This window comes from Coregonus lavaretus, assembly GCF_964263955.1.
Source record: "Coregonus lavaretus genome assembly, chromosome: 14".
NCBI classification, from domain to species: Eukaryota; Metazoa; Chordata; class Actinopteri; order Salmoniformes; family Salmonidae; genus Coregonus; species Coregonus lavaretus.
The window spans coordinates 6,075,803-6,093,581 of NC_140001.1; the positions used below are offsets into that span (position 1 = coordinate 6,075,803).

At 44.5% G+C, this 17,779-nt stretch overlaps 1 protein-coding gene across 1 annotated transcript; it reads left to right on the forward strand.

The window, feature by feature from the left end:
• Positions 1–75: 75 nt before the first annotated feature.
• Positions 76–17,779, forward strand: LOC311140896 (kinetochore protein NDC80 homolog). The gene is made up of 17 exons (XM_084176169.1): positions 76–190; positions 7,398–7,493; positions 7,597–7,680; positions 8,618–8,744; positions 8,986–9,158; positions 9,364–9,466; positions 9,860–9,949; positions 10,032–10,125; positions 10,258–10,358; positions 13,516–13,660; positions 13,946–14,151; positions 14,374–14,526; positions 14,616–14,705; positions 14,796–14,888; positions 15,199–15,329; positions 16,673–16,775; positions 16,949–17,779. The coding sequence occupies exons 1-17, from the start codon at positions 183–185 to the stop codon at positions 17,075–17,077; spliced, it is 1,926 nt and encodes a 641-aa protein (XP_084032295.1). The 5' UTR covers positions 76–182; the 3' UTR covers positions 17,078–17,779.

Below are 17,779 nucleotides of genomic sequence, written 5' to 3' on the forward strand. Positions count from 1 at the left end.
CGTAGCAAAACGCTTTTAAACTTGAACGCACTCCCCATCTGACCCATTGCGCTTTCCGTAGAAACCAATGTCGTCACCAACGTCCGTTGTGTTGAACGTTTTTGGCGGATTTTTTGACTTTATTTAGCGAACGTTACGTAGCAACAGACGTTTCTAAACGGATTATTTTATATTTATAGAACATGGAAAGGTACGTATTTATTTGAAAGACGTCTCAATAGGTCGTTGCATCTAATGTATAGTTAGCAATAATTAATTGTAAATCCTCAGGCGAATTCTAAGAGACTAGCTAGCTAACGTTAGCTAGTTGGCTAAATTAGCTTTAGTTTATGCTTTACAAGTCTAGTTATTAATTGTATGTTGCCAAAGTGGAATGTCCTTAGTTAAACAATATAGCTAGCAAACGTTATCACAGGAAATAAATGAAGTAGCAAGTAACGTTATTTGCATGTGAAAGTGTCATGATGGTGTACATTTGCCCCACTGATGACTGATGTTACTTTGCGTTTTTGAGAATCACATTTTAAAATACCCAAATGCGAGACGACAGGATGATTTTGCGGGACAGTGTAGTGTTAATGTCACATACGCAAGTACAGTGAAATGCCTTTATTGTAAGCTTTAACCCCAATATTAAATTAATCACAATGTAATACACCATGTCTCAAACACGTATATTGTTAGGCATACCTAATTTAAAAATAGTATCACTGTCAATCGTGAATGATAATTATTCACGTTACATGGGAATTTGGATCTTCTTGAAACTATACTGAACAAAAATATAAACGCAACATGCAACCATTTCAAAGGTTTAACTGAGTTACAGTTCATAGAAGGAAATCAGTTAATTGAAATAAATTCATTAGGCCCTAATCTATGGATTTCACTTGACTGGGAAGGCCCACCAACTTGGGCGCCAGGTCCAACCACTGAGGAGCCAGGCCCAGCCAATCACAATGAGTTGTTCCACACAGACAAAAATACTCCTGAGATTATCCTGGATGTGAAGAAGCCGGATGTGGAGGTCCTGGACTGGCATGAGGCCGGTTGGATGTACTGCCAAGTTCTCTAAAACAGCCTTGGAGGCGGCTTATGGTAGATAGAGAAATTAGCAATAAATTCTCTGGCAACAGCTCTGGTGGACATTCCTGCATACATCATGCCAATTGCACACTCCCTCAAAACTTGAGACATCTGTGCCATTGTGTTGTGTGACAAAACTGCACATTTTAGAGTGGCCTTTTATTGTCCCCAACACAAGGTCATGCTGTTTAATCATCTTATTGAGATGCCATACCTGTCAGGTGGCTGGATTATCTTGGCAAAGGAGAAATGCTCACAAGCAGGGATGTAAACAAATTTGTGCACAATTTTAGACATATTTTATATCAGCTCATGAAAAATGGGACCAACACTACATGTTGCGTTTATATATTTTTTCACTATATATCGCCTTCCTGTATTTAGTTTGAATCAAAGCACATTCTGGCCAGTGGCGCACACTGTTGAGTTTTGGCTGCATTATATTTATTTTTTTACTCTTCGGCTAGCGACTTAAAATCTCATAAGAAAAGAGGTGGTGTTTTTGGTGTAACAGTAACGCTATACTAAAAAATCGAATCAAATGTTTTTCGTCACATGCAACGAATACAACAAGTTTAGACCTTACAGTGAAATGCTTACTTACATGCCCCTAACCAAGAAAAATAAGTGTTAAATAAAAAATAGATAAGTAAAAAAAATAATGAAAGAGCAGCAGTAAAATAACAGTAGCGAGGCTATACGGGGGGGCAATGCAAATAGTCCGGGTAGCCGTTTGATTAGCTGTTCAGGAGTCTTATGGCTTGGGGGGGTAGAAGCTGTTAAGAAGCCTTTTGGTCTTAGACTTGGTGCTCCGGTACCGCCTGCCGTGTGGTAGCAGAGAGAACAGTCTATGACTAGGGTGGCTGGAGTCTTTGACCATTTTTAGGGCCTTCCTCTGACACTGCCTTGTATAGAGGTCCTGGATGGCAGGAAGCTTGGCCCCAGTGATGTACTGGGCCGTACGCGCTACCCTCTTTAGTGCCTTGTGGTCAGAGGCCTAGCAGTTGCCATACCAGGCAGTGATGCAGCCATTCAGGATGCTCTCGATGGTGCAGCTGTAGAACTTTTTGAGGATCCATGCCAAAACTTTTCAGTCTCCTGAGGGGGAATAGGCTTTGTCCTGTCCTCTTAACGACTGTCTTGGTGTGTTTGGACCATGATAGTTTGTTGGTGACACCAAGGAACTTGAAGCTCTCAACCTGCTCCACTACAGCCCCGTCGATGAGAATGGGGGCATGCTCGGTCCTCTTCTTTTTCCTGTAGTCCACAATCATCTCCTTTGTCTTGAGCACATTGAGGGAGAGGTTGTTGTCCTGGCACCACACGGCCAGGTCTCTGACCTCCTCCCTATAGGCTGTCTCATCGTTGTCTGTGATCAGGCCTACCAATGTTGTGTTGTCGGCAAACTTAATGATGGTGTTGGAGTCGTGCCTGGCCATGCAGTCATGGGTGAACAGGGAGTACAGGAGGGGACTGAGCATGCACCCCTGAGGGCCCCCATGTTGAGGATCAGCGTGGCAGATGTGTTGTTACCTACCCTTACCACCTGGGGGCAGCACGTCAGGATGTCCAGGATCCAGTTGCAGAGGGAGGTGTTTAGTCCCAGGGACAGCTTAGTGATGAGCTTTGAGGGCACTATGGTGTTGAACGCTGAGCTGTAGTCAATGCATAGCATTCTCACGTAGGTGTTCCTTTTGTCCAGGTGGGGAAGGGCAGTGTGGAGTGCAATAGAGATTGCATCATCTGTGGATCTGTTGGGGCGGTATGCAAATTGGAGTGGGTCTAGGGTTTCTGGGATAATGGTGTTGATGTGAGCCATGACCAGCCTTTCTAAGCACCTCATGGCTACAGATGTGAGTGCTACGGGTCTGTAGTGATTTAGGGAGGTTACCTTAGTGTTCTTGCGCAGAGGGACTATGGTGGTCTGCTTGAAACATGTTGGTATTACAGACTCAGTCAGGGACAGGTTGAAAATGTCAGTGAAGACACTTGCCAGTTGGTCAGTGCATGCTCGGAGTACACGTCCTGGTAATCTGTCTGGCCCTGCGGGCTTGTGAATGTTGACCTGTTTAAATGTCTTACTCACATCGGCTACGGAGAGCGTGATCACACAGTCGTCCGGAAGAGCTGATGCTCTCATGCATGTTTCAGTGTTGCTTGTCTCGAAGCGAGCATAGAAGTAATTTAGCTTGTCTGGTAGGCTCGTGTCACTGGGCAGCTCACGGCTGTGCTTCCCTTTGCAGTCTATAATAGTTTGCTGGCCCTGCCACATCCGACGAGTGTCAGAGCCGGTGTAGTACGATTCAATCTTAGTCCTGTTTTGACGCTTTGCCTGTTTGATGGTTCGTCGGAGGGCATAGCGGGATTTCTTATATGCGTCCGGGTTAGAGTCATTTACATTTTACATTTACATAATTTAGCAGACGCTCTTATCCAGAGCGACTTACAAATTGGTGCATTCAACTTATGATAGCAAGTGGGACAACCACTTCTTTTTTTTATGGGGGGTGGGGGAGGGGGGGGGTATAAGGATTACTTTATACTATTCCAGGTATTCCTTAAAGAGGTAGGGTTTCAAGTGTCTCCGGAAGGTGGTCAGTGACTCCGCTGTCCTGGCGTCGTGGGGGAGCTTGTTACACCATTGGGGTGCCAGAGCAGCAAATAGCTTTGACTGGGCTGAGCGGGAACTGTGCTTCTGTAGAGGTAGGGGAGCTAGCAGGCCAGAGGTGGATGAACGTAGTGCCCTCGTTTGGGTGTAGTGTCTGATCAGAGCCTGAAGGTAAGGAGGTGCCGTTCCCCTCACAGCTCCGTAGGCAAGCACCATGGTCTTGTAGTAGATGCGAGCCTCAACTGGAAGCCAGTGGATTGTGCGGAGGAGCGGGGTGACATGAGAGAACTTGGGAAGGTCGAACACCAGACGGGCTGTGGCGTTGTGGATGAGTTGTAGGGGTTTAATGGCACAGGCAGGGAGCCCAGCCAACAGCGAGTTGCAGTAATCCAGACAGGAGATGACAAGTGCCTGGATTAGGACCTGTGCCGCTTTCTGTGTAAGGTAGGGTCGTACTCTGTGAATGTTGTAGAGCATGAACCTGCAGGATCGGGTCACCGCTTTGATGTTAGCAGAGAACGCCAAGGCTCTTTGCACTCTGGGAGGAGGACACAATGGAGTTGTCAACCGTGATGGCGAGATCATAGAGCGGGCAGTCCTTCCCAGGGAGGAAGAGCAGCTCCGTCTTGCCGAGGTTCAGCTTGAGGTGGTGATCCGACATCCACACTGATATGTCTGCCAGACATGCAGAGATGCGATTCGCCACCTGGTTATCAGAAGGGGGAAGGAGAAAATTAATTGTGTGTCATCTGCGTAGCAATGATAGGAGAGACCATGTGAGGATATGACAGAGCCAAGTGACTTGGTGTACAGAGAGAATAGGAAAGGGCCTAGAACTGAGCCCTGGGTGACACCAGTGGTGAGAGCACATGGTGCGGAGACAGATTCTCGCCACGCCACCTGGTAGGAGCGACCTGTCAGGTAGGACGCAATCCAAGAGTGAGCAGCACCGGAGAAGCCGAACTCGGAGAGGGTGGAGAGGAGGATCTGATGGTTCACAGTATCAAAGGCAGCGGATAGGTCTAGAAGGATAAGAGCAGAGGAGAGAGAGTTAGCTTTAGCAGTGCAGAGAGCCTCCGTGACACAGAGAAGAGCAGTCTCAGTTGAATGACCAGTCTTGAAACCTGACTGGTTTGGATCAAGAAGGTCATTCTGAGAGAGATAGCAGGAGAGTTGGCTAGAGACGGCAGGCTCAAGAGTTTTGGAGAGAAAAGAAAGAAGGGATACTGGTCTGTAGTTGTTGACATCGGAGGGATCGAGTGTAGGTTTGAGGAGGGGTGCAACTCTCGCTCTCTTGAAGACGGAAGGGACATGGCCAGCGGTCAAGGATGAGTTGATGAGCGAGGTGAGGTAAGGGAGAAGGTCTCCGGAAATGGTCTGGAGAATAGAGGAGGGGATAGGGTCAAGCGGGCAGGTTGTTGGGCGGCCGGCCGTCACAAGTCGCAAGATTTCATCTGGAGAGAGAGGGGAGAAAGAAGTCAAAGCATAGGGTAGGGCAGTGTGAGCAGGACCAGCGGTGTCATTTGACTTAATAAATGAGGATCGGATGTCGTCAACCTTCTTTTCAAAATGGTTGACGAAGTCATCCACAGAGAGGGAGGAGGAGGAGGATTCAGCAGGGAGGAGAAGGTGGCAAAGAGCTTCTTAGGGTTAGAGGCAGAGGCTTGAAATTTAGAGTGGTAGAAAGTGGCTTTAGCAGCGGAAACAGAGGAAGAAAATGTAGAGAGGAGGGAGTGAAAAGATGCCAGGTCCGCAGGGAGTCTAGTTTTCCTCCATTTCCGCTCGGCTGCCCGGAGCCCTCTTCTGTGAGTTTGCAATAGTCGTCAAGCCACGGAGCAGGAGGGGAGGACCAAGCCGGCCGGGAGGATAGGGGACATAGAGAGTCCCTCTCCTTGAAAGCAGCAGCTCTACCCTTTAGCTCAGTGCGGATGTTGCCTGTAATCCATGGCTTCTGGTTGGGGTATGTACGGTCAATGTGGGGACGACGTCATCAATGCACTTATTGATGAAGCCAGTGACTGATGTGGTGTACTCCTCAATGCCATCGGAAGAATCCAGGAACATGTTCCAGTCTGTGCTAGCAAAACAGTCCTGTAGCTTAACATCTGCTTCATCTGACCACTTTTTGATTGACCAAGTCACTGGTGCTTCCTGCTTTAGTTTTTGCTTGTAAGCAGGAATCAGGAGGATAGAATTATGGTCAGATTTGCCAAATGGAGGGCGAGGTAGAGCTTTGTATGCGTCTCTGTGTAAAGGTGGCCACAAAAAAACAGAACTCATCATGAGCGGCATTAGTGGCTCGTGGGTCTGTGTACCCTCCTTGCGAGCTAAAAGCACAATTTTGCCGTAGGTTAGAGGCACTTGTTTGCCGTTTTTAATATGATAACTGATGATCAGTGGGCCCCACCCGGGTCGGTAATTGGACCATGCTTACTACAAGTTTAGATAGCTGGCCGCTAGACTAACCTACCAATCTAAAAATGTTTTGCTGACATGGGCTAATTGAGTGACTGCTGATGCACAACCACATTTAGAAACTGCACCTTGTGTATTCTATTCTAACTCTCAACAGTAAGTTGAGAACCCGACTGAGCCCCCCTCCCCCAAATATTATGATATATTTTTTATAAACTGGTCCTACAAAGGGGGGTCGCCAGTTGCCCATGCCTGATCTGAATCAATGTCATATGATTAATCAAAATTAAAATGATACAAATCTATAAGTAACTTCTATTGCCATTGCCAATATGTAAAAATAGCCTACATAAAGCCAACAAATAAAAACGTTTGTCATTCTCAGTGGATGTAAAAACAGACTTGTCCACTCCTACAATGACAACGGTAAGACTGTAATAATAATATATTGAAATCATTAACAGAAATTACCATAACCAAACCAACATTGTAGATGATAAATGATGGTAATTAAGAGTAAATATACTACTGGTGATACATGTGTGCCACCCCCGCGGCCTCCACAATGGATTGGTCCACTCAGACAGGCGTGAATCAGACAGGTTCCATAACATTTTTTAAAAATCTATATTTGCCACTGCTGGACAAAAATAATCTCAGTCGACCAATCAATCGACCAGTCGACTAAATGGGGTCAGCCCTAATAAATTTTACGGACACAGTATATTTTACATGAGTTACCTTTGTAATTTTTAGTCCCACCCTTCAGCTCCACTCACCCCTTCCCATTTATCTCTGAACCACACGATCCAATTTCTATTTGCCATATATTTTTCAACTGTACTGCGATGTTTCACAAAGGTTCTAAACCTTTCTATTCTCATAGTGTCTACAGATTGTAAATTAAAGGAACATTTTTAATAAGAGTATTATTATATTATTAATCGATTGACTATGACTATCTTATCTATTTTTGCTAACTTTCTATTAACATTAATTGTAGTGAGATCTTTTTCTTTCAGGATAATGAATAGGACATGATTGTTTGGTTGGGGGACAAAGGGCCAAAATGAGGGACATGTGGTCACCCTAGTTAGTGGTGGTCCGCCCCACTTCCTGTTAGTATCCCCATCTTTCATTGTTCATGTGAAGACATTTGCAGTTAGCTGGCTGGTATACAAGTTGGGGAACATTTGCTAGACTATTTGAACATTAACTGGCCTGGCTATCCATGTATAGCCTACATGTATTTAGCTGGCTATGTCTTTTATTCATTCTCTTTCACCAGATCCAGGATGAGCCGAGCATCCAGCAGTAGGCTCTCTGAGCTCCCTCAAAGAGTTGAAAGCAACAGAATGAGCATGGTTTATGCAACACCGCAGAGGTAAGTTGGCAAACGAACATAAATGGAAGTTGCTTTAACAGCCTGTCATACATTTCGGATATGTATTTGCTATTACAATGAGCATATCAATATTTGTTCCCAGCAAACAACCATCCTTCGGAAAGTTGAACATTCCTAAACCCCAATCTGTCTCATCCGAGAGAAGAACCAGCTTCTTTGGTAGTCGGTAAGGTCCCTGCACTGAAGAAAAGACTGTTAAACACCTAGTTCTCTATCACTGTCACCATGCCAGACAAAGACTATTCCTGTTAGTGAAACTATATGATTGGGAGCCATTTCACACTGCCAGTCATTTTACACACAGCAAAGGCTAAATGCGGTTCCCAACTCCAGTCCTCGAGTACCCCCAACAGTGCACATTTTTATTGTAGCTCCGGACAAGCGCACCGGACATGTTCACACGGCAGGCCTTAATGCTCTAATCAGTTTTGTTTTTCAAATCTGTTTTGACTGTCCAAACAGCAAGTTAAAAGTGACCAAATCGGTTTTGTGTGGGTTCAGACAGCCACCATTTGCTGACATGGCTATGCTAGTTGTCATAGTAACAGTGGTTGTGTGCAGTGGTGTCGGCTGATTGGTGGTGGCGCTCATGCTTCCTATCACTAAGAAGTTATATAGCAGGCTAAGGTGACAAGAATGCCTGCCATGGTTGTTTCCTAGTTGCTTTGAATGTTCAAAATCATAGTGTAAGAACACTTTTTTAAAGCCTCAAAGGACAAGGTGATCCAACTTTCAAAACAAGTCCTTTTTGGCTAGCCATGGCGTTCAACCAGCTAGTTAGGTAGCTGTTTAGCTTTCTAGCACATTCACTAATTTGTTTGTAAAGAATTAAGCTAGTTAGCTACCACATGTTCTTGTCAAAACTGTCAACAGACTAGGTAGCAAATTACAAAATAACAGTCTAAAAACCACTTGAGGGCATGGTCAGGAATCAGATTTGTGGCTTGAAATGTCTAAATCCATGTGCTTTTTGGCTGTTCAGACTGCAGGAAAAATAACAGATTCTAATCAGATATGTCAAAAAAATTGTATTTGAATCACTTCAAACTCCCAATGTGAACAAGGCTTAAGTCGTACCATAAATGCTGATGAACTCCTTTCAGGACCAGTGGGGCTGGCATGGCTCGCAACAGCACCTTTGGAGCCTTTGGAGGTGCAGAGAAGATGAAGGATCCCCGGCCCTTACACGATAAGGCCTATGTTCAGCAGTGCATCAGACAGTTGTGTGAGGTATAGATGGACTCCTAATAGACACAGGTTTTTAAAACAGAATCTCACTGAACTTTTAAGTCTTTCAAGACCGGCCCCAATATTTATAAAGCATCTCGGATTAGGAGTTCTGATCTAGGATCAGTTTTGTCACTTTTACATCCTCATGAATTAGATTATATGAACGGGGGGGGGTCTGATCCTAGATCAGCACTCCTTCCCTGAGACACTTTGTACGGCCATTTCCCTTGTTCTCCTCCAGTTTCTGTCAGAGAAGGGCTTTCCAGGTTCAATGTCGGTCAAGTCTCTCCAGTCGCCCTCCACCAAGGAGTTCCTAAAGATCTTTGAGTTCATCTACTGCCTCCTGGACCCCACCTTCCAGATGCCCACCTCCAAAGTGGAGGAGGAGGTCCCCAGGATTCTCAAAGACTTGGGGTAAATGAGCTCATTCTGCCATACATGTTAAAAATGGTCTGTGTCCCAAATGACATCCCTATGGGCCCTGGCCCAAAGTAGTGCACTATATAGAGAAGAGGGTGCTATTTGGGACACAGATATGATCATTTGCTGTTTGCATCTTGTTTTTGCACGCTGGCCCGTTCCTCGTTCTAGTATACAGACTGTATATTTCTGATTGCAGGTATCCATTTGCGCTCTCCAAAAGTTCCATGTACTCTGTTGGGGCACCACATACCTGGCCACAGGTCTTGGGGGCTGTTGTCTGGCTCATCGATACTGTGAAGGTGGGTATTAGTACAGCAGAATCCTACCTAATCTCTAAACTCATTAATAACCTTACCTGTCTACATGAAGGTTTGAATAATGATTTCCATTAGTCGACAGCCATGGCGACCGCTAGTCTTACTGGGCTTCGACATTAACAAAATACTTTACAATTTACATACATTTAAAAACATGAACATGTGTGTGCATATATCAGTTACACATACATGTCAGTACATACACACAAAGGTAGGTCACATGGGGGAGAGGCGTTTTGCTGTGATTTTATTTGTTTTTTGAAACCAGGTTTGTTGTTCACTTGCGCTGTATGAGATGGAAGGGAGTTCCATGCAATCATGGCTCTGTATAATACTGAATGTTTCCTTGAATTTGTTCTGGTTATTGTTTTACAGATCTTTTGCTGTATGAGTGAACAGGACCTGCTCTTTGCTGATTTCTCTGACGGAAGCACCGAGATTGAGGAGGGGGTTGAGTTCAACAAGGTACAGAGCCAATTTACTCACAACAAAACCATTTAGGATGTTAGGCCTCTATTTGACCCTGTACTTTCCCCTCCGTTTTTAGCTCTTTCTGGACTACACTGCTGAAACCTACAATAAGTTCATGCAAGGAGCGGATACGTTTGAAGAAGAGGATGCAGAGTATCTTGCTAAACTAAGTAAGCAGTGACGACAAAGTCATTATTTCTCATTGTTTTTAATTTTGAGTTGTGCCTTTTCCTTCCAAATGAACATATACAAATAATCATATAACCAGCAACAAGCGCATGAACGGCAACTTATTTCTACAGAGAGACTTTACAACGTTGACGAAGCGCTTCTCGCGTCCATGGAGGAGAAGTACAGGATGCTGAGTGATGAGGTTGAGCGACTGGAGAAAGAAAGCCAAACGGTTAGTCCTTTGAATCTAAGGACTATATATACAGTGAATTCGGAAAGGATTCAGACCACTTGACTTTTTCCACCATTTACAGCCTTCTTCTAAAATAGATTAAATGGTTTTTTTCCTCATCAATCTACACATTATACCCCATAATGGCAAAGCAAACAGGTTTTTATATATTTTTGCAAATGTATTACAAATAAACTGAAATATCACATTTACATAAGTATTCAGACCCTTTACTCAGTACTTTGTTGAAGCACCTTTGGCAGCGATTACAGCCTTGAGTCTACTTGGGTATGACGCTACAAGCTTGGCACATCTGTACAGTGGCGTGTATTACTATTCACCCCCCCCCCCCCCCCCCAAAGTCAATACTTTTAGAGCCACCTTTTGCAGCAATTACAGCTGCAAGTCTCTTGGGGTATTACTCTATAAGCTTGGCACATCTAGCCACTGGGATTTTTGCCCATTCTTCAAGGCAAAACTGCTCTCTGGAAGACTGAAACAGGTTTCCCTCAAGAATATCCCTGTATTTAGCACCATCCATCATTCCTTCAATTCTAACCAGTTTCCCAGTCCCTGCCGATGATGTTCTCGGGGTGATGAGAGGTGTTGGGTTTGTGCCAGACATAGCGTTTTCCTTGATGGCAAAAAAGCTAAATTTTAGTCTCATCTGACCAGAGTAGCTTCTTCCATATGTTTGGGGAGTCTCCCACATGCCTTTTGGCGAACACCAAACGTGTTTGCTTGTTTTTTTCTTTAAGCAATGGCTTTTTTCTGGCCACTCTTCCGTGAAGCCCAGCTATGTGGAGTGTACCGCTCAAAGTGGTCCTATGGACAGATACTCCAATCTCCGCTGTGGAGCTTTGCAGCTCCTTCAGGGTTATCTTTGGTCTCTTTGTTGCCTCTGATTAATGCCCTCCTTGCCTGGTCCGTGAGGTTTGGTGGGCGACCCTCTCTTGGCAGGTTTGTTGTGGTGCCATATTCTTTCCATGTTTGAATAATGGATTTAGTGGTGCTCCGTGGGATGTTCAAAGTTGAGGATATTGTTTTGTAACCCAACCCTGATCTGTACTTCTCCACAACTTTGTCCCTGACCTGTTTGGAGAGCTCCTTGGTCTTCATGGTGCCACTTGCTTAGTGGTGTTGCAGACTCTGGGGCCTTTCAGAACAGGTTTATATATACTGAGATCATGTGACAGATCATATGACACTTAGATTGCACATAGGTGGACTTTATTTTAATAATTATGTGACTTCTGAAGGTAATTGGTTGCACCAGATCTTATTTAGTGTCTTCATAGCAAAGGGGGTGAATACATATGCACACACCACTTTTCTGTTAATTATTTCTTATAATTTTTTGGAAACAAGTTATTTTTTTCATTTCACTTCACCAATTTGGACTATTTTGTGTATGTCCATTACATGGAATCCCCAAAAAAATCCATTTAAATTACAGGTTGTAATGCAGCAAAATAGGAACAACGCCAAGGGAAATGAATAATTTTGCAAGCCACTGTATTTGGGAAGATTCTCCCATTCTTCTCTGCAGATCTTTTTTGTGTATGGGTGGTCCTCTGTAGCTCAGCTGGTAGAGCACGGCGCTTGTAACGCCAAGGTAGTGGGTTCGATCCCCGGGACCACCCATACACAAAAAAAAAAAAAAAATGTATGCACGCATGACTGTAAGTCGCTTTGGATAAAAGCGTCTGCTAAATGGCATATTTATTTATTTATTTATTTATTTATCTTCTCAAGCTCTGTTAGGTTGGATGGGGAGTGTCACTGCACAGCTATTTTCAGGTCTCTCCAGAGATGTTAAATCGGGTTCATGTCCGGGCTCTGGCTGGGCCACTCAAGGACATTCAGAGACTTGTTCCGAAGCCACTCCTGCGTTGACTTGGCTGTGTGCTTAGAGTTGTTGTCCTTTTGGAAGGTGAACCTTCACCCCATTCTGAGGTCCTGAGCGTTCTGGAGCAGATTTTCATCAAGGATCTCTCTGTACTTTTCTCCGTTCATCTTTCCCTCGATCCTGACTAGTCTCCCAGTCCCTGCCGCTGAAAAACATCCCCACAGCATCATGCTGCCACCACCATGCTTCACCGTAGGGATGTTGCCAGGTTTCCTCCAGATGTGACGCTTGGCATTCAGGCCAAAGAGTTGAATCTTGTTTTCATCAGACCAGAGAATCTTGTTTTTCATGGTCTGAGAGTCCTTTAGGTGCCTTTTGGCAAACTCCAAGCGGGCTGTCATGTGCCTTTTACTGAGGAGTGGCTTCCGTCTGGCCACTTTGCCATAAAGGCCTGATTGGTGGAGTGCTGCAGAGGTGGTGTCCTTCTGGTAGGTTCTCCCATCTCCTCAGAGGAACTTTGGAGCTCTGTCAGAGTGACTATCGGGTTCTTGGTCACCTCCCTGGCCGAGGCCCTTCTCCCCCGATTGCTCAGTTTGGCCGGGCGGCCGGCTCTAGGAAGAGTCTTGGTGGTTCCAAACTTCTTCCATTTAAGAATGATGGAGGCCACTGTGTTCTTGGCGACCTTCAGTGCTGCAGAAATGTTTTGGTACCCTTCCCCAGATCTGTGCCTCGACATAATCCTGTCTCGGAGCTCTACGGACAATACCTTCGACCACATTGCTTGGTATTTGCCCTGACATGCTCTGTGAACTGTGGGACCTTATATAGACATGTGTGTGCCTTTCCAAATCATGTCCAATCAATGGAATTTACCACAGGTGGACTCCAATCAAGTTGTAGAAACATCTCAAGGATGATCAATGGAAACAGGATGCAACTGAGCTCAATTTCGAGTCATAGCAAAGGGTCTGAGTACTTATGTCAATAAGATATTTCTGTTTTTTATATTTAATAAATGTGCAAACATTTATAAAAAATAAAAATAAAGCTTTTCTCTTTGTCATTATGGAGTATTGTGTTTAGATTGATTAGAAATAACGTTGTAACGTAACAAAATATGGAAAAGGTTAAGGGGTCTGAATACTTTCCGAATGCATTGTATTCACAGATTTGTCCATGTACTGCGCTGATTATTGAACACATCTCACCTAGTTTAAGCAGTTGATGAGTCGTGAGAGTGCCAATTACGTTTGAACGGAGCCGTTTGGTTCACTATATTTTGTAACCATTTTATTCCCTTTCGAGCAGGACCGATTGATGGTCAAAAGAACAGAGAAAGTCAAACTTCAGACAGACCTGCAGAAGCTGCAGAGTTATCGAAGTAACCTGGAGTCTTTCAAAGCCAACCTGGAGAACAAAGCCTCTGGATTGGCCGAGGAGCTGGAATCATCAGGTAAAACAACATTTCCAAGACCAATCATTGCTACTCTCGTGACGTGGCTGGGCTAGCGGTAATGCTGCGACCTTCAGGACTAATTTCTCTTTCTACAGTGTCTGCATATGTGGTCTACTACCATTTGACACAACATCTCTCTATCTGTCCCCACTGTCATCCTCTCATACTATCTGTTCAAATGAAATCTGAAAATCCCTTAAAATATACATTTTAAAATTACTGCTCTCCTGGAAATGCTGAAATGTTAACATAACCCCCACTGCCCTTTTTTGTCCTGTGTAGGACTGCAGGTGGAGACCCTAAAACAGGAGGAGTCCCGGCTCCAACACATCTTGTCCACCCAGAAGTTCACCCCCGCAGACATTGACAGGATCAACTGGGAGAAGAGGGAACTGCAGCAGACCATCAACAGCCTGAGCAAGAGCCTGGAGCAGGCCGAGCAGCACATGTGGAACGAGGAGATCACTCTGGCCAAGGTCAAAGAGACGGTAAGAGAATAGGATGCTGGCCTGATACGACTGCATTCTATACTCATCTGTTGACTAAATAAAGGTTAAATCATATGTATAAATGTGACATAAATAAGGTTCGATAAGTATTTTTAAAATGACTAGCTAGCTATGAGCCTGTGCTGAAACTGTCTTCTCAGTCTAAACCACTGCTAATGAAAAGAGCTATGACTGGGGGAAAAAAATCTCCCTCTGTTTTAGGCCGAAGTGAAGCTAGCCGAGTACCACAAGCTTGCCCGCAAACTGAAGCTCATCCCTGTGTCTGCTGAAAACGCGTGCGGCCACGACTTTGAGATCAGGACCTCCACAGAATATGGACCGTCCACCATGGTTCAATGCAGAACTCAGATTCAAGTATGCCGATTTAGTTCTCATCGAACAATCGCTTTATTACAACAGGTGTGTGTCGTATTTGGACTCATTCTGTGGCTTGTTCTCTACAGCAACCACTGAGGAAACTGATCACTGATGTGGAAGAGGAGTGTAGTCGACTGACAGACATGAAACTAAGCCTGGAGGAGTCCATAGAACAGGTGCCGAGTCATTTCAGTGTGTTTCTTATAAGTCTGAAGGTTTTGTCCCATTTTTGGGGTGCTTTTTAACATGGACTCTTTCTCTTTCAGGTGAATTCCAATATTTCCGAAAAAGCAAATGACTTGAAACAACTCAGAGAGCAAATCCGCAGGCTCGACGAGCAGCTCGAACAAGACATGCAGGTGAGTGTTAGACTTTCAATAATACAAATGTTTGGTTATTGTATACAGAAACCCCTCTGAAATATTGTTACACACAGGCTAGTCATTTATTGGTAAGAAAGTGCTGTCAAAATGAATCATTGGTGTCATCATTGGTCCATCTAAGGTTTTCCTAGAGAGCTCATTATCTTATGAGGACCACAATGGAAACAACTTTTCTTGTTATCCTCAATTATTTTAACTGCATTGTATCCACATCCGCGGTTTAATAATTTGTCAATTAAATCAAATACAAAAAAGACTTCCCTCTCTCCATGGTGTGTGTGTGTAGGACATTGCCCATGAGGAGCAGAAGTGGTCTGCTGAGATGGAGTCTGTGGAGAACCACCGCAAGCTGCTGGAGAAGAAGGTGACCCTGGGCTATGACGAGGCTGTGGAGCAGCTGAAAGCTGCACAGCAACAGTGAGTAGTGCACCTCCTACCAATTCCTTTGGACCCAATCACAATGGTGAGGGGTACAGGGCTGAGTTGTACGTTTTATTGTCACGTGCACAAGTACAGTAAAATGCCTTTCTTGCAAGCTCTTTCCCAACATTGCAGTAATCAATATCAGTAGTAAAAATATTATACTAAAATAAAGTAGAGAAATAGAAATATGAATAACAGGAGAAAGTAAGTAAGCTACTGTATATCTAGGGTCAGTGCCAATACCATATTTCCAATGTGCAGGGATACTGGAGTGGTATTTCTAGGGGTAAGGTGACTAGGCATCAGGATGTGTGTGTGTTGGGAGTGTGTAGAGTCCTGTGAGGTAGATAGATAGATAGTCTGTGTAGCCTTCTTGGTATCTCTTTAGCAGTCTTATGGCTTATGGAAGCTGTTGAGGAGCCTATTGGTGTCAGACCTGTTGCTCCAGTACCGCTTGCAGTGCGGTAGCAGAGAAGTCTATGGCTTGGATGGCTGGAGTCTTTAACACCACCTGGGATAGAGGTCCTGGATGGCATGGAGCTCAGCCCCAGTGATGTACTGGGCTGTCTGCTCCATCTTCTGTAGCGCCATGAGATCGAGGGTGGTGCTGTTGCCGTACCAAGCGGTGATGCAGCCAGTCAAGATGCTCTCAATGGTGCAGCTGTATAACTTTTTGAGGATTTGAGGGCCGACGCTATCTTCTCAACCTACTGAGGGGGAAGAGGCTGTCGTGCCTTCTTCACGACTGTGTGTGTGGACCATTTTAAGTCCTTAGTCATTTGGATCCAGAGGAACTTGAAGCTCTCGACCCGCTTCGCTATGGTGAGAGGTACAGGGCTAAGTCCCTTCGCTTGATGTGTGTATGGTTCCGGGATTGAAAGTTGAACCTATTTTAACCGCTCAGCTGGACGTAGGGAGTAGCCATTTAGTGGACGTAGCCAATTAGTTAAGAGCAACTTCTTCCTCAATTTAAAAACAATAGCTTGATTGGTGCAATGCCACTGTTGTGTGTGTCATGTGAAACCCACAAAAGGGGGTTTACATACTTACGCAGGATCGCAGTGACATCATCAAAGGCAGACACTCCGCATTAAAAAGATGGATTGGGGGTTGACTAGCGTCCTGTCAAGGGGGTGTACTTTTACATCAAGCTGGCACACACTACAGAAACAGGAGATATGCTCCTGCCCTATGAGCCGTTCTGGGTCGGACAATGCTACAATATTTGCGTATGGTATGTTCCGGGCTTAACAATTATTTCAGAACCACATGAAGTTTGTTCATAGCTAAAAATAAACCTCCCCCCACCACAGTATTTATGTCATTGTACTCCACAGGTACCATCTTGTCCTGCAAGAAACCAATGAGGAGCGGCGGACTGTGGTTAACAACCTTGCCAGTGTGTTCACCACGGCTGCCAACCACCTGTCCATTGTGGAGGTCAGTCTCCATATTGCCTCTAACCTGTCGTTCACAAAGCAACAGGCCTCGTACACATCTCGCCTTTATTTATGAATGTATTTTGTCCATTGCCATGATATTCCCTTTTACAATAACAACTTGATTTGACAATGACTGTCTGAGCCTGAATTTCACATTTTGATCATTTCCAGAAATTCTTGGAGGATCAACACAAGCGAGTAGACAGGGTGTACACGGAAGCCTTCCGGGAGGACGAGGTGGACATTCAGAAGTTGAAGGACATGATGGAGAGCTTCATCACTAAAGCAAACAGCTTGTAGTGCCGCGCGTTACTATAAAAGCTGCCATGAGCTCTCTAACTCTTTACTTGGTTATTCAATTAATTCCATTGGAACAATCCCAGCGGGCAAAACTTGGTTTAATGACGTTGTTACAACAGAAACTAGTTGTAAGGACGTTGTGACAACCAGAAACTAGTTGGAATGACATTGTGACAACAGAAACTAGTTGTAATGACGTTGTGACAACAGAAAGTAGTTGAAATGACGTTGTGACAACCAGAAACTAGTTGGAATGATGCCATTGACATATTTTCAACCAGTTTTGTCTGTTGGGATGAGTGCAGCTTTTCTTCTCTTCTAAGTGACGTCTTTACTGACCACAGTGAGCATAACATCAGTTCCAAACGGCCGCGCCATCTTCTGCAGTTTCCCTGGTCACTGCTCTAAAGCATTGGGAACTTGTGAGACCAGATGGGCATGCAGACTGTATTGGGTGCTGGTAGAAATCATGTATCAATATGAGTTTTACTTTGTTCAAGTACCCTTGGGTTAGGTAATGGACGAACTGTTGTTAAACCCCTTTTTGTAAAGTATTTTATTGTTGTGTTTCTCATCTGTTGAGCACTAGAGGGCAGTGTAAGGCTAGATTTACAGTACAGCAGTTTCTGGTCAGCTGAAATATTTATGGTTATTTGTTTTTCACTGCAGTTTGTGATGCTTTAAATAAAGTTATGTAGCCCC

Excerpts from the sequence above, each read along its gene's own strand:
- LOC311140896 (XM_084176169.1), top strand. Across the intron at positions 7,681-8,617 it reads ACCAGCTTCTTTGGTAGTCG|GACCAGTGGGGCTGGCATGG; the intron begins GTAAGGTCCCTG and ends AACTCCTTTCAG. Across the intron at positions 14,706-14,795 it reads TGGAGGAGTCCATAGAACAG|GTGAATTCCAATATTTCCGA; the intron begins GTGCCGAGTCAT and ends TTTCTCTTTCAG.